The sequence below is a fragment of the Pollachius pollachius genome, assembly GCF_949987615.1.
Source record: "Pollachius pollachius genome assembly, chromosome: 19".
Taxonomy (NCBI): Eukaryota; Metazoa; Chordata; class Actinopteri; order Gadiformes; family Gadidae; genus Pollachius; species Pollachius pollachius.
Window position 1 is genome coordinate 12,057,449 of NC_136952.1, and position 13,678 is coordinate 12,071,126.

Genomic DNA, 13,678 nt, shown 5'->3' on the forward strand with positions numbered 1-13,678 from the left:
CAACTACACGGTTCGACATGCAGACAGTGGGAATCAGGAAGGTCAGTGGGGGTGTGAAATGGTGGCTCGCCGCTCGACGTGATATACATTCACAGTCATACATACAGTCACACAACAACAGTCAAATTGTATTTGTATTAAATAAATACTGATGATGGAAGGGATGACTGTTGCAAGGCAACAGCGATGATTTGATGTTGGTTTAACAAAGACTCTTGGCCTTTGGTCATCTGGAGACAATGCATGATTAGGTCTTAATCAGTATATTTACATACGTTGCTAACACTTTACAATAAGGGTAGATTAATTAACTAATTAACTTAACATTAATCAACTTTATTTAATGCTGTAATAAGCCTTTACTTACAGTTATTAGCAGTCCACTAATGGTAGTAATAATTTACAAGTGGTGTTACAAAAAATATTCATGTTAACTAAGTAGAATTAATAACTTAGTTTGTAGAATTAATAACTAAGAATTAATAACCCAGCACCCCTAATGCTTTATAATAATGCTTATTTCTGAATTTTCTAGTAAAGTATTGTTAATAAAGGGTCAATTACCCTTATTGTAAAGTGTTTAAAAAAAAACAATTGAAAGTGACTCCTGAATTAACTATAGTGATGCCTTCTGTAAATGTTTACATGTTAAAGTTGACCTGTATTTGCTGCATTGGTTGTATACAGATGAATGACATTTTTTGTGTATTTACAGACGCTGAATAAAAAAAACGATCCAAATCCATTTCTTAAATCAATATGTGCAATTAAATCAATACCTAAGATGGATGGCGACAATCTATCCTCACACAAACTTCTGTTGTGAGCCTTCAGAGCTTATTGTTTTAGTGACTCACTGGGCAATTCCAAAACACTCACTTAGAAACTGATTTAACAATTCAAACAAGGTCCAACCTTTGTGTACATGGGGATATTATGGGAAGTTATAGAGACACGCCTGGGGGTTGCTGTAGGGCTTCAGGTACATGGAGGGGATGAAGCCCGCCCTGTCGTTGTACCTGGAAGACACGCAGACACACAGTCAACTACACGGTTCGACATGCAGACAGTGGGAATCAGGAAGGTCAGTGGGGGTGTGAAATGGTGGCTCGCCGCTCGACGTGATATACATTCACAGTCATACATACAGTCACACAACAACAGTCAAATTGTATTTGTATTAAATAAATACTGATGATGGAAGGGATGACTGTTGCAAGGCAACAGCGATGATTTGATGTTGGTTTAACAAAGACTCTTGGCCTTTGGTCATCTGGAGACAATGCATGATTAGGTCTTAATCAGTATATTTACATACGTTGCTAACACTTTACAATAAGGGTAGATTAATTAACTAATTAACTTAACATTAATCAACTTTATTTAATGCTGTAATAAGCCTTTACTTACAGTTATTAGCAGTCCACTAATGGTAGTAATAATTTACAAGTGGTGTTACAAAAAATATTCATGTTAACTAAGTAGAATTAATAACTTAGTTTGTAGAATTAATAACTAAGAATTAATAACCCAGCACCCCTAATGCTTTATAATAATGCTTATTTCTGAATTTTCTAGTAAAGTATTGTTAATAAAGGGTCAATTACCCTTATTGTAAAGTGTTTAAAAAAAAACAATTGAAAGTGACTCCTGAATTAACTATAGTGATGCCTTCTGTAAATGTTTACATGTTAAAGTTGACCTGTATTTGCTGCATTGGTTGTATACAGATGAATGACATTTTTTGTGTATTTACAGACGCTGAATAAAAAAAACGATCCAAATCCATTTCTTAAATCAATATGTGCAATTAAATCAATACCTAAGATGGATGGCGACAATCTATCCTCACACAAACTTCTGTTGTGAGCCTTCAGAGCTTATTGTTTTAGTGACTCACTGGGCAATTCCAAAACACTCACTTAGAAACTGATTTAACAATTCAAACAAGGTCCAACCTTTGTGTACATGGGGATATTATGGGAAGTTATAGAGACACGCCTGGGGGTTGCTGTAGGGCTTCAGGTACATGGAGGGGATGAAGCCCGCCCTGTCGTTGTACCTGGAAGACACGCAGACACACAGTCAACTACACGGTTCGACATGCAGACAGTGGGAATCAGGAAGGTCAGTGGGGGTGTGAAATGGTGGCTCGCCGCTCGACGTGATATACATTCACAGTCATACATACAGTCACACAACAACAGTCAAATTGTATTTGTATTAAATAAATACTGATGATGGAAGGGATGACTGTTGCAAGGCAACAGCGATGATTTGATGTTGGTTTAACAAAGACTCTTGGCCTTTGGTCATCTGGAGACAATGCATGATTAGGTCTTAATCAGTATATTTACATACGTTGCTAACACTTTACAATAAGGGTAGATTAATTAACTAATTAACTTAACATTAATCAACTTTATTTAATGCTGTAATAAGCCTTTACTTACAGTTATTAGCAGTCCACTAATGGTAGTAATAATTTACAAGTGGTGTTACAAAAAATATTCATGTTAACTAAGTAGAATTAATAACTTAGTTTGTAGAATTAATAACTAAGAATTAATAACCCAGCACCCCTAATGCTTTATAATAATGCTTATTTCTGAATTTTCTAGTAAAGTATTGTTAATAAAGGGTCAATTACCCTTATTGTAAAGTGTTTAAAAAAAAACAATTGAAAGTGACTCCTGAATTAACTATAGTGATGCCTTCTGTAAATGTTTACATGTTAAAGTTAACCTGTATTTGCTGCATTGGTTGTATACAGATGAATGACATTTTTTGTGTATTTACAGACGCTGAATAAAAAAAACGATCCAAATCCATTTCTTAAATCAATATGTGCAATTAAATCAATACCTAAGATGGATGGCGACAATCTATCCTCACACAAACTTCTGTTGTGAGCCTTCAGAGCTTATTGTTTTAGTGACTCACTGGGCAATTCCAAAACACTCACTTAGAAACTGATTTAACAATTCAAACAAGGTCCAACCTTTGTGTACATGGGGATATTATGGGAAGTTATAGAGACTCCCTAAAAGTAATAAAAACTCAACAGATATGTCGACCGGCACGTAGGCCAACTGTTTGAGTCGTTATCTCCCACGGTCCTTGAGGTGACACCAGACATCAATTAGCCATTGCAGGCTGTAGAGAAATGTGCATCTTTGAGTTGACTTTCTGTGGACTAATATTTATAGTTTTACAACACATTCTTACAACTATCGCGCATTATCTTTCTTACGGGGGTTAGGTTACCGGATGATGAATGAGCAGATAAGATGATAGAACAACATCATAAAGCTAACCTAGCCACACTATAAGCAGTCTCAAAAATCAGTTATGGCATCAAATCTGGGTTAACAGAGTTTGTTTAGCCAGCAGTAGATACATACTCTTTAGAAACTGAATCAATATCAGGGATGCCATATATATACTGTATAGAGAGAGAGAAAGATTAGATGCATCTGTCTGATGCATCTAACCAAACATCAGACAGATGTTTGATTAGATGGTTGGATTGCCAATGTGGATATGTGGATTTTTCATATTCATTAATATGGTGGAATATGGTGTGAATTATTTGAATGTATACTTGAAAAAGAGAACGTGACATGAAGAAGCATACATCGTCATCTTTCTATGATTTAGAACACATATTTATTGTACACATTGAGTAAATAACAACACAATATACAGTAAGTTTGGAGGCACAAATAGCATACAGACTTAGGTAACTGTTATACAGTTCAATGTTCATTGAATGCCATCTCATTTTCTTTCTCCTTCATATTATAGGTAAACAAAGTGTTTCTCTGCTGAAGAGACAGTCACACAACAAATACATTTAATGCAATTGATAGATGCAGAAACCAGACTGTCATCAAATCTTGAAAATAGGTATACCAAGAGTATAAAAGAAGTGCAGTTATTATGCAATGATACAATCCTTAAATACAGACCAGAGAGGTTCACCAGTAAAACAGGAACCCATCAGATCAACTACTACAAGCATATATACCAATCACTTTCCAGCGTTAGGGTTAGGGTTAGAGTTTGTTTCTTTCATCTGTTTCATACCACAGAAAAAATAAATAAAAAATGAATCCTCTCAGAGGATCCTAGTGACCCTATATGTTCACAGATATTCATTATGATCTGAACAACCATTTGATTCAATAATCGGAATAGGGTCGATTTAGCTCCATCTGCTAAACACAAGACACGCGGCCACAGCCACAGTTTCGGCCCGCCCTGAGACAACCGCAGCAGTCGGGTGGGCTTCAGCGGGACTGGATGCGGACCTCCGGGTCCTGCATCAGCTGGTCCCTGGAGGCCAGTGCCGCCTTGCGGGTCATGGTGGTGCACCTGGTCAGGATCTCCTGGGGCTTGGGCCTGGCTGGCACCGCGGGGGTCCCCCCGGCGGCGCCCTTCGTCGACCCAGGGGACCCAGAACCGCTGCTGGCGGTGGAGGCTGCGTACCGGTCGGAGAGCCGCGAGTCGGCGGCGCTGATCCCGCTGGCCGCGGAGGTGGCAGAGTACCCCCGGGGGCGACGGGGCGGGACCTGGGCGTCCCCGGCGTTCCCGCCCGGCGCCGAGGCGTACTCGTCCAGGGAGAAGCTGCGTACACCGCGGGACCCTGCGTGGTCGGACTCGGACAGCAGGTCAAGCGAATGGGCTTTGCGGAGCTGCGACATCTTCTCCTGTTGGCCTGAACTCTGGCCCGGGCTGTCTCCCTCGGGCTCCCTATGCTCGGACAGGCTTGGCATAGGACCCCTGCCCGCCTGGGTCTCCTCCAGCGCCGGGGAGGCCAGGTTGAGGGTGGAGGAGTGCAGCTTCCTCTGCAGGCTGTGGAGGCACGCCTGGGGGTTGCTGTAGGGCTTCAGGTACATGGAGGGGATGAAGCCCGCCCTGTCGTTGTACCTGGAAGACACGCAGACACACAGTCAACTACACGGTTCGACATGCAGACAGTGGGAATCAGGAAGGTCAGTGGGGGTGTGAAATGGTGGCTCGCCGCTCGACGTGATATACATTCACAGTCATACATCTATAATGTTGAGGACATACTATTTACAAATGATCTGCCATTCCTCACTCTTATGCAGGCATTCAATGTGTGCCAGTTTTTTATATATATATATCTATGTACATATATATGCAGCCATAAAAATATATTTATCTACGTATATATAATATACATGTATATATTTATTATAACTATACACACACGATAAATATGTACTCAAAATGTGTACTCAAAAAATATTTCTTGCATTACGGAATGTGTGGTTTGAGTAAAGGCACACCCACGTAGCCATCATGCTGCAAAAGTTGGTTCCGTTCCCAGATCTCCATGACACCAACCCCCCCCCAGCTCACTTACAGCGCCTCGGGCACTTCACCAACGGTAGAAAATAACAACGCGTCTCGGCGACTGCTACTATGAAACACGAGAGCAACGCATCTCGGATCGTCAGCTATCTTTTGGCCTTGTTCCCATTCACGGGGCTATCGGACGGGGACGGGCTGGGTCTGTGTGCCTAGCGTCGCGGCGGACCCACCTGACGAACCACCAGCCGTCCTTGGTCATCCGCAGCACGCTGACCACCGCGCCGATGGGCACCGACACCTCGTCGGCCTTCTGGCCGGTGAATGTCCGCACGGCCAGGTACAGGGCGGCTCCTAGAAAGAGAGAAACGAGGGGGGGAAGGGAGACCAACAATGATTCTTTTGTCGATTGTTCTTCTCGTGGGTCGGCTGTCCAACGCTATGAAACGTGGCGGTCGGCCAATGTTGGGGGGGGGAGGAAATAACGCACCTCCTTCCAGTAGGGCTTCCTCCAAGTCGTTATGGTCGTCATCGTCGTCGTTGCTGTCCTCCTCAAACATCTGCAGGTAGGGGGCGGGGAACCAAGCCAGGCGCTTGTGTTGGTTCTCTACCAGCCACCAGCCTGCCAGAGCATCGGAGGGTTAGACAGCGACGACACCACAATGCTGATCATACGTGCTAGGTGTGTGTGTGTCTGTGTGTGTGCTTTTAAACACAAAAAAGGAGCAGCTATGTTGTGACTAGCCTGTTTAAAAAAAAAAAGATTAGGAGTAATTAAAAAAAAAAAAACAGGCTAAGTAATTTAGCCCGTTTGAAAAACAGGTAAATACTGGACATTTAGAAAGTAATCTCCTTAAAAGGGTCAATTGTCAGGGTTGGAAACCATATATGCTAGGAAGGTGGGGATGGTTAGTGTGTGATGAGTGACCAACCTGCAGGGTCTTTGATGAGCACCTCCAGAACCTCCTCGCGGGCCACACTAAAGGGCCGGTTCTTTGTGTCCTTCGTCTCGTACGCGGCAACACAGCGGTACGTCTGGCTCACGAATGGTGACGTGACGCTGCCCGAATGCGGTCTGTTGACGTCAGCCACACCTCCGCTATGCATTTTGGAGAGGTCGCCCGACGGCAGCACCATGATGCTAGCACACAAGAGTAAGAGTCCATTAGGTCCACAGTTTAGATTTGAGGAGATGCATTTATGCCAATTCGCAATGGATGGCGCCATAACCGGTTGAATTTTGAGCAGACTTACCTATTCTTGGTGAAGTCCGGCTGCAAGTCCTGGTCTTTGCACGTAAAAAACAGATTGACCTCTGAACTCCGGCAGACGGAGGAGTCGCATTGCAAAAGTTTGGAACAGTAGTCATCGAGGATCTTCATGCGATGGACGGATTTCCTGGAGCTGTTTTGCTGCAACATGCTTTTAATAGCGCGGGCTGAGCAGAGAGAAGACGCTATTAAACTTAAAGCCCACTGTGATTTAAGATGCTACGTAACTGGCACTTTTAATTGTTGGTTCAGCATAAAACAAACCCAATTACCTCTGAATTTTGGAATGACTCTTTCATTTTTCTTGAGAGGGTTCAAAAGCGGGAACTTCTTCTTCAGATGTCCCTAAAAAAAAAAGAAGACGAAATAGATGTCAATACATTTTCAAACCCTATTAATACATTTTACAATTGGCATAAATTAAGAAAAAGAATCAATACTGTGCCCACGTTTGATCATTTATAAAAAACTGTACTTACATGGAACTTTTGAAATTCCTGAAAGGATCTGTAGATGATCCCTTCACTGTCATCAGACCAGACAACAGACACGATGTACATCTACAAAACAAGCACAAACATAACACATAAAAAAAAGGTTTTTATATGTTCTCGGGAAGAAGCAAAATAAATTAAAAAAAAGATTATATATTTATCCAAAATCATTTAAGTAAACGCAAGATCAACCAAATACCTTCACATTGGGCGCACTTCGGATCATCACCCCGATCAAGCGAGAGCTGATGACGTGCCGTGGTTGGTTGGCCATCGCGATGAGAGAAGTGCAGAGGGATGGTTCGACTATTTCCGTCTCTTGTGCCCTAAGTTCAGCTGCTTTGTGCTGTTTGCTCCACTGAACACGTGTACTTAAGGTGCGCTCGACCGAAGGGCGGAGCCAAGTGTAGCGCCCGTGAACCAAATAAAAACCTGATGGGTGATGGTTAGGACTATACTGTAAATGTTTATTTGGGTTTTTCTTTTTGATTGCTTTCTTTTTGATTGCTTGGTTTTCTAATAAGTTCAGACTTACCTTATTCAGTCGCGAAAAACGATTACAGAAAACCTTGTTGGCCAAATGTCCAAAAATAATTCAATACTGGGGAATATATTGCAAAATGAAGCCTTCTAAAAACAAGGTAATTAAAAAAAACGATATGCTACATTTGAAGATTCAACTATTTGTTTTTAGATTTATTTTTTTAACTATTTAGCCTATAAGACCAATATTTTTTTTTTTTACTATAAGAGTATATAACATATCTGATAACTAGGAAAAATGAAAATGAACCAGTCCGTTAATTAAATACACTTCCATATTTAATGAATGTAAATCAATCCATTTGTACTACATGTACTACTTATTTATTAATAATAACAATAAGCTCAAAATGGAAAATAGCCTCGAGCCAGTGCCCGGGCCAGAGCTTAATCGATGGCCAGATTAACGTTAACCAGAAACTAAGACACAGCCTTAAAACCAGAGCCCAGGCAGACCCATGTTAAAGGGAGGGACGCCCCTAATCACGCAATGTGACGTGCGTGAATAAATGATTAGCCTTCCTTCCTTTCCCAGTATTCTTTCATAAAACACATAAAATAATACTGGGTCCCATCTACGTGAGCAGTGGCTTTAATTCCTATTGTTCATTGTTCTGTCCATCCATCCACCTATTTAATGACAACTCGTGAAAAAACACATGCCTGCACTCCCACACGCACCCACACGCACACACACCCACACACATACACTTGCACACAGATATGCGTTCACATCCTCATACACACCTTACATGCACACACTCAGAATTCCTTTTTCCAGGAAAAAAAAGCACCTTAGCAGAAACCACAACCATTCATAGTTGTGTGTGTGTTTGGGTGTGTGTGTGTGTTTGTGTGTGTGTGTGTGTGTGTGTGTGTGTGTGTTGTGTGTGTGTGCTTGGAAGCAAAAACCTTTGCATACTTTATATTGCAAAAGGACAACATTCTGCATAATCAATCAATCATATCACCCTGGTGTTTCCTGGAAGAACCTTTTCGACTTACAGAAAATATCTTTCTCAATAAGCCGTTGTGACAGACCATTTGCTCTTTTTTATCATTGACCAACAAGACTCTGAAAAGGGGAGAGAGCAAGGTGGAGGGGATCTCTGCAGTCTAGACCCTTTTCACCTTGAGACAATAGGTGTGGTCAGAGTCTTGGGCACCGTGAAGTAGGCACACACTTTATTAGTCTGTCAATGAACTCAAAGGACCTCTTTGTGCGGTAACACAACTCCTCCATGGCATCGATGTGACGTGGTTGGCTTGTCCTAGAACCGGGGAGAGAGGGTGGGAGGGAAAAAGAGCGAGAAGGAGGCAGCTGGATATAGACGCAAATAGTCTTCATCGCAATCTTCACTATATCAATATGGTGATTATGATTAAGATGGTCGAGGTTAGAACCAACTCCTTGTCAAGATATCGGACAGGGAAACAACAGCCCAATGGAAGAGCCTGGAAGTAAAATGGCTGTATTTCAAGTAAATATGTGTGTGTCTCTTTGCGGGGAGGGACATGATAAGCACTGGCACAACCGGGTAGCTGTGTCCTGCCCTGTGATCGGATGGACCTAACTGTTTGGACACACACAGGGGAACGTGTGCATATGCGTGTGCGTCTGTGGTTGTGTGTTTGTGCGTGTGTGTACGTATGTGTGTGTGTGTGTGTGTGTGTGTGTGTGTGTGTGTACGTGCGTGTGTGTGGGCGTCTGTGTGTGTGATGTGTGTGTATATGCGTGTGTGTGTGGGCGTCTGTGTGTGTGCGTGTGTTTGTGCGTGCGTGTGCGTATGTGTGTGTGTGTGTGTGTGTGTGTGTGTGTGTGTGTGGGCATATGTGTGTGTGAGCGTCTGTGTGTGTGCGTGTGTTTGTTTGTGCGTAAGTGTGTGTCATGTTTTTGGGTGTGGTATACCACAGCAACAGAACTCTTTATTATCCCCATCGTTTCCCCCTACGTGTGACCACGCAGGTACGACTCCAGAGCGGTGCGTGACACGGCGTGGCGCTGGGGGCAGCCTCACGTGGTAGCAGGAATACTTTCTGGCATTGACATCATGGCCTCCTCCCTCTCCACTGCCACGTCCCCACACCAAAACACTGGACCCCCCCCTAACCTTTCCCCCTGGTGCCGCGTTTGTGTGCGTGTGTGTTTGCCTACGCGTGCGTGTGTGTGTGTGTGCGCACCCGTCAGATAAAGCCCCTGGCGTCACTTCAGACGGGGCCGCCCGCCGGCCTCCTGGGAGGCTTCAGAGGCACATGTTGGACAGTCCCGCCGTGTGAGACCCCCCCCCCCCCCCCCCCCCCCCCCCCCCCCCCGGGCTTTGAAGGAACACCTGGAGACCTAAGCCCCACCTCAGCCATCGCCTTTTTTTGGGCCTAATCTGAAAACCTACAGAGGGATCGGCACACACATAGCAAAGCAAACACATGCATAGGAGTGCATACAAACACACGCACACACACACGCACACACACACACACACACACTCGCTCAGACACGTGCAGACATGCACACGTATAGACATAGAGAGACACACACACACACACACACACACACACGCACACACACATACACACACGCAACTCTCTTCATTTCTCTTCTTCTCTGATAAGGTTTATTACTGCAAGATGACAGGTTATGCATGAAAAACATTCGAAAGAATGAACAAAACCTTTTTAAATGTTCAATATACAGTAACTCTAATCCTTCTCTTTACATAATGTCTATGTTTAAAAGTATTAAATGTTTAAAATATTATATTATACTGTATTATATAGTATTAAATGAACAATTATTGACTACTGGCAAAGTAATAAAATAATACAGTTTGAAATGTACATGCATGTATTTGAGGGGAACTAGTACCCTTTGCAGTTTATGTTACCAAATACCAGTTATTCCAGTGAAGCAACACAGGAATTTTCCTGAATAATAATTGCTTTGTTCTGTGGGCCATTCATTTAGTCATACCTGCAGCCTATTCCCAGTAGGCATATCTCTCGTCAGCCCAAGAAAACAAGCAGGAATACCCAATAGCAGTGACTTTTTTCACAGAGTCATAATCTGTGATTAAGGTCACAGATAGGGAGCCGGGACGTGCGTCAATGACGTTAAGTTTACGAAGACAAACACACGTAATGAGGCAAAGGTGGATTCTGTTTGGGAAATGGGATGGCAGACTGGCAGTGATACATACATTTTCCTCGAATGTGAAGAGTGAATTTATTTGGTGGAAAAGGCCATTAGTGAGTCCTTTTCATCAATAAGTAATACTTTCAAATGTGCAAATGTTTATTTTCCTGTTGTGTTGTTTCACTTTTTTTTTTTCCAATGAGAAGTCGACTCTATAAATGAAGTTTGATTCATTAAGAGGGCGGTGTTCCCAGGATCACACTTCATTAAAGAATGAAGGGTGATCCTCACAAGTGCCAAGGACAATGGCCGCTGGGTCAGCCAATAAATTGCATCACTAGAATAGACAGCTCCCATCAAGTAAATTATGCACACAGGTGCTTTCCGGAGAGTCATTGGTCAACAGCTTCCAAGAAGGCTTTGGACGCCCATAATCAGGATGTTAAGGAAGTAGTGCCCCTGTTTATAGTCAGGGCAAGTTATTCCTTGATTTATGACCTGTGCTGGGAAAACAGGGCTGACTGGAGTAATGCAAACCAGCTAAATGTCTGACAACCACAAAAAAAAAATTCCTCCCTTCCCTCGAACCTTAACCTGAACTAGGCATGACCTCCATAGAATAGGGTCCTGCTCGCTACCTTCTTGATTGTCATCTTTTTTTTGGTTGTTAGACTGTAACCCTGGATGAACAACGTTGTGTTAAGGAGCAGGAAAGGAGGAAGAGTTTTTTTTTAATGTTATTTCAAAACAAAAACAGTGTAGATGTATTGCTTTACTGCAACATAGCACATGCAGGGTTAGCTTAACCCTGCCCATTAAAGGAAAACGTTGATGATTTCCTGATTTCTGATCATTGTGGTTCTAAGGGACTTATGCGGACAACAATTTGTGAAATTGGTCCGGTTTTGAGAGAGATTGCTACAGACATAATCCGCAAATATCTGCTGCAATGTTATCCTTGGGGGCCAATATCGGGCTTGGGGGCCTGACAACGTTCTCTTAAAGTGCCTCTATTAGCACTGGCTCAGATCATATTCTATCATTATGTTAAATATCCCTCTGCTTGGGGTTGGGAAAAAATTAGAATTACAGGATCATTCGTATTGGATTCAAGCCCAGGTAGGCTTGGTTTTCCTGCTTCTGGAAAAAAATGATGACCGATCCATTTCCTCAGGTAGGAGGAAAATAAAAGGTATCCAAAGAATGTTGCATTGCTTAACAGAATGCAAAGCAACGGTATTGCCTTACTCTGGTTAGCCTGCGGCTCTTCATCGTACATCATTGTAAAGGTCAAATGAAAGAGGTTTTCAATCATACGATCTGAAGTTAATATTTACTCTTTCTATACAATCCTTGATTAGAAGATTACACAAACACATTATAATATTGAAGACTAAGATTAAAGAACTGGGTGTCTTGGTAACAGTATGGTTCAATACAGTTTAGCAACATCTTTGATATGGCTCACACACAGTCCACATTCTTTCATAGAGAGTCATAGTCATTGTGACTTACTTGACACAGGTCCAAGTTTTGATTTGTAATGAAGCCCTTTGTTATGGTAGCACAAGAAACCACAAAGGAAAGGACAAAACCGTGAGGTGCATATGGCAGGGAAACTGAAAATAATATCTAATAATTATAATCTATGTAGCAAATATTTATGGATGAAAATTTAGAAAAGCAAAATAACTATTAGTTAACATTTATACAGTTGTATTGTTGACAGATCTAACACTCACTCTTTATCACACGACACAAATCTAGCTTTTATTTGTATTTACTTTGCCTTCAAAAAGTGTCAAGTGTGATAAATAATGCAAGAAGTGCTGCAAGGTAAATTGTTTTACTGGTGATATATACTAGGCTATATTTTATCAAGAATTTAAAATCCTGGCCTTAAAACGATGTAGAGGCATTAAATGATAGCCTATGGTAATGTGTATATTTTGGAAAGCTCTGAACATGCTCACCTTTTTAAAGTATACGAGTAAGCCATTCTCTATTCCAAATATCGCAATGGCTCAGCTAAGGCATTTTCTTTGGCTCTAAAGCTGTTTGTAGTGGAGCAGGCAGTAGAGGGCAGCAGTCAGTCAGACTTGGTGTTTCGTTATCAGTCCAGCCCAGGTTTGATATTCAAATACACATATCAAATAGAAGATTAAGTACTTATTTTGAGTCAAAATCATAACATTTATACATTTCGCTTCATAAAAAAATAATATATAAATATAACCTCAAGCGGTGATTAACGGGGTCCGAGCAAAATGAAAAGTCAAGAACACACTAATGGAAGATATATAAATCTAACATATAATTATCATATTTAAGGAAAGATGTTCCACCTATAAACCTGAACTGCAGCCTCATTCACATGGTCAAAATGTCTACTGATAAGCACGCAACATCCAGAAAACTCAAAGCACACAATTCTCAAGTGAATTAAAGGCTTTCTTCAAAGCATATACCTGAAAAATCTTTGAACGGAAGAAATATAAATATGACAGAGTTAATTATGAAGGAATAATGGTTCACGAAGAAGTTCCCCCTAATGCCATATTGTGTCTTGGCGGTCAGATTCCGGGAAACTAATGAGCTGGAATGTTAAGTGCCTGATGAATTTCAGGAGCCGTTCAATGCTGTATTTCTTAAATGAGGGGCAATGACAGAATGTCATGTTCAGCATGCTCTAACATGAATTCGAACTCTCAACCTAAGGATCACCAAGTACGGGGCATTATCCCATTGAGCTACTGACATTGCTGATCTACATGAAGCCTCATTCTGAATAAGGCTTCATGCAGATCAGGAATGTCATTCACATACTGAAAATGTCGATTGATAAGCACACATCAAGGAAACTCCAAGAACACATTTCACAATATAATTAAGGGCTTTTG

General features: G+C 41.8%; 1 protein-coding gene across 2 annotated transcripts; it reads right to left on the reverse strand.

Moving 5' to 3' along the window:
- Window positions 1-3,691: 3,691 nt before the first annotated feature.
- Window positions 3,692-7,431, reverse strand: noxo1b (NADPH oxidase organizer 1b). 2 transcript variants are annotated; one of them, XM_079756574.1, is made up of 8 exons: window positions 7,305-7,431; window positions 7,091-7,171; window positions 6,884-6,956; window positions 6,595-6,778; window positions 6,273-6,481; window positions 5,831-5,962; window positions 5,574-5,694; window positions 3,692-4,932 (listed from the first exon to the last, which is right to left on the reverse strand). In XM_079756574.1, exons 1-8 carry the CDS (start codon window positions 7,377-7,379, stop codon window positions 4,293-4,295), a joined length of 1,515 nt encoding a protein of 504 aa, XP_079612700.1. In that variant the 5' UTR covers window positions 7,380-7,431; the 3' UTR covers window positions 3,692-4,292. The 2 variants fall into 2 exon arrangements, with proteins under 2 accessions (XP_079612700.1, XP_079612699.1); XM_079756573.1 differs by having other exon boundaries at window positions 6,595-6,796.
- Between the last annotated feature and the right edge of the window lie 6,247 nt (window positions 7,432-13,678).

Excerpts from the sequence above, each read along its gene's own strand:
- noxo1b (XM_079756573.1), bottom strand. The coding sequence starts at position 7,379 with ATGGCCAACCAACCACGGCACGTCATCAGCTCTCGCTTGATCGGGGTG. Across the intron at positions 6,482-6,594 it reads CCGGACTTCACCAAGAATAG|CATCATGGTGCTGCCGTCGG; the intron begins GTAAGTCTGCTC and ends CTTGTGTGCTAG. Across the intron at positions 5,963-6,272 it reads GCTCATCAAAGACCCTGCAG|GCTGGTGGCTGGTAGAGAAC; the intron begins GTTGGTCACTCA and ends ATGCTCTGGCAG.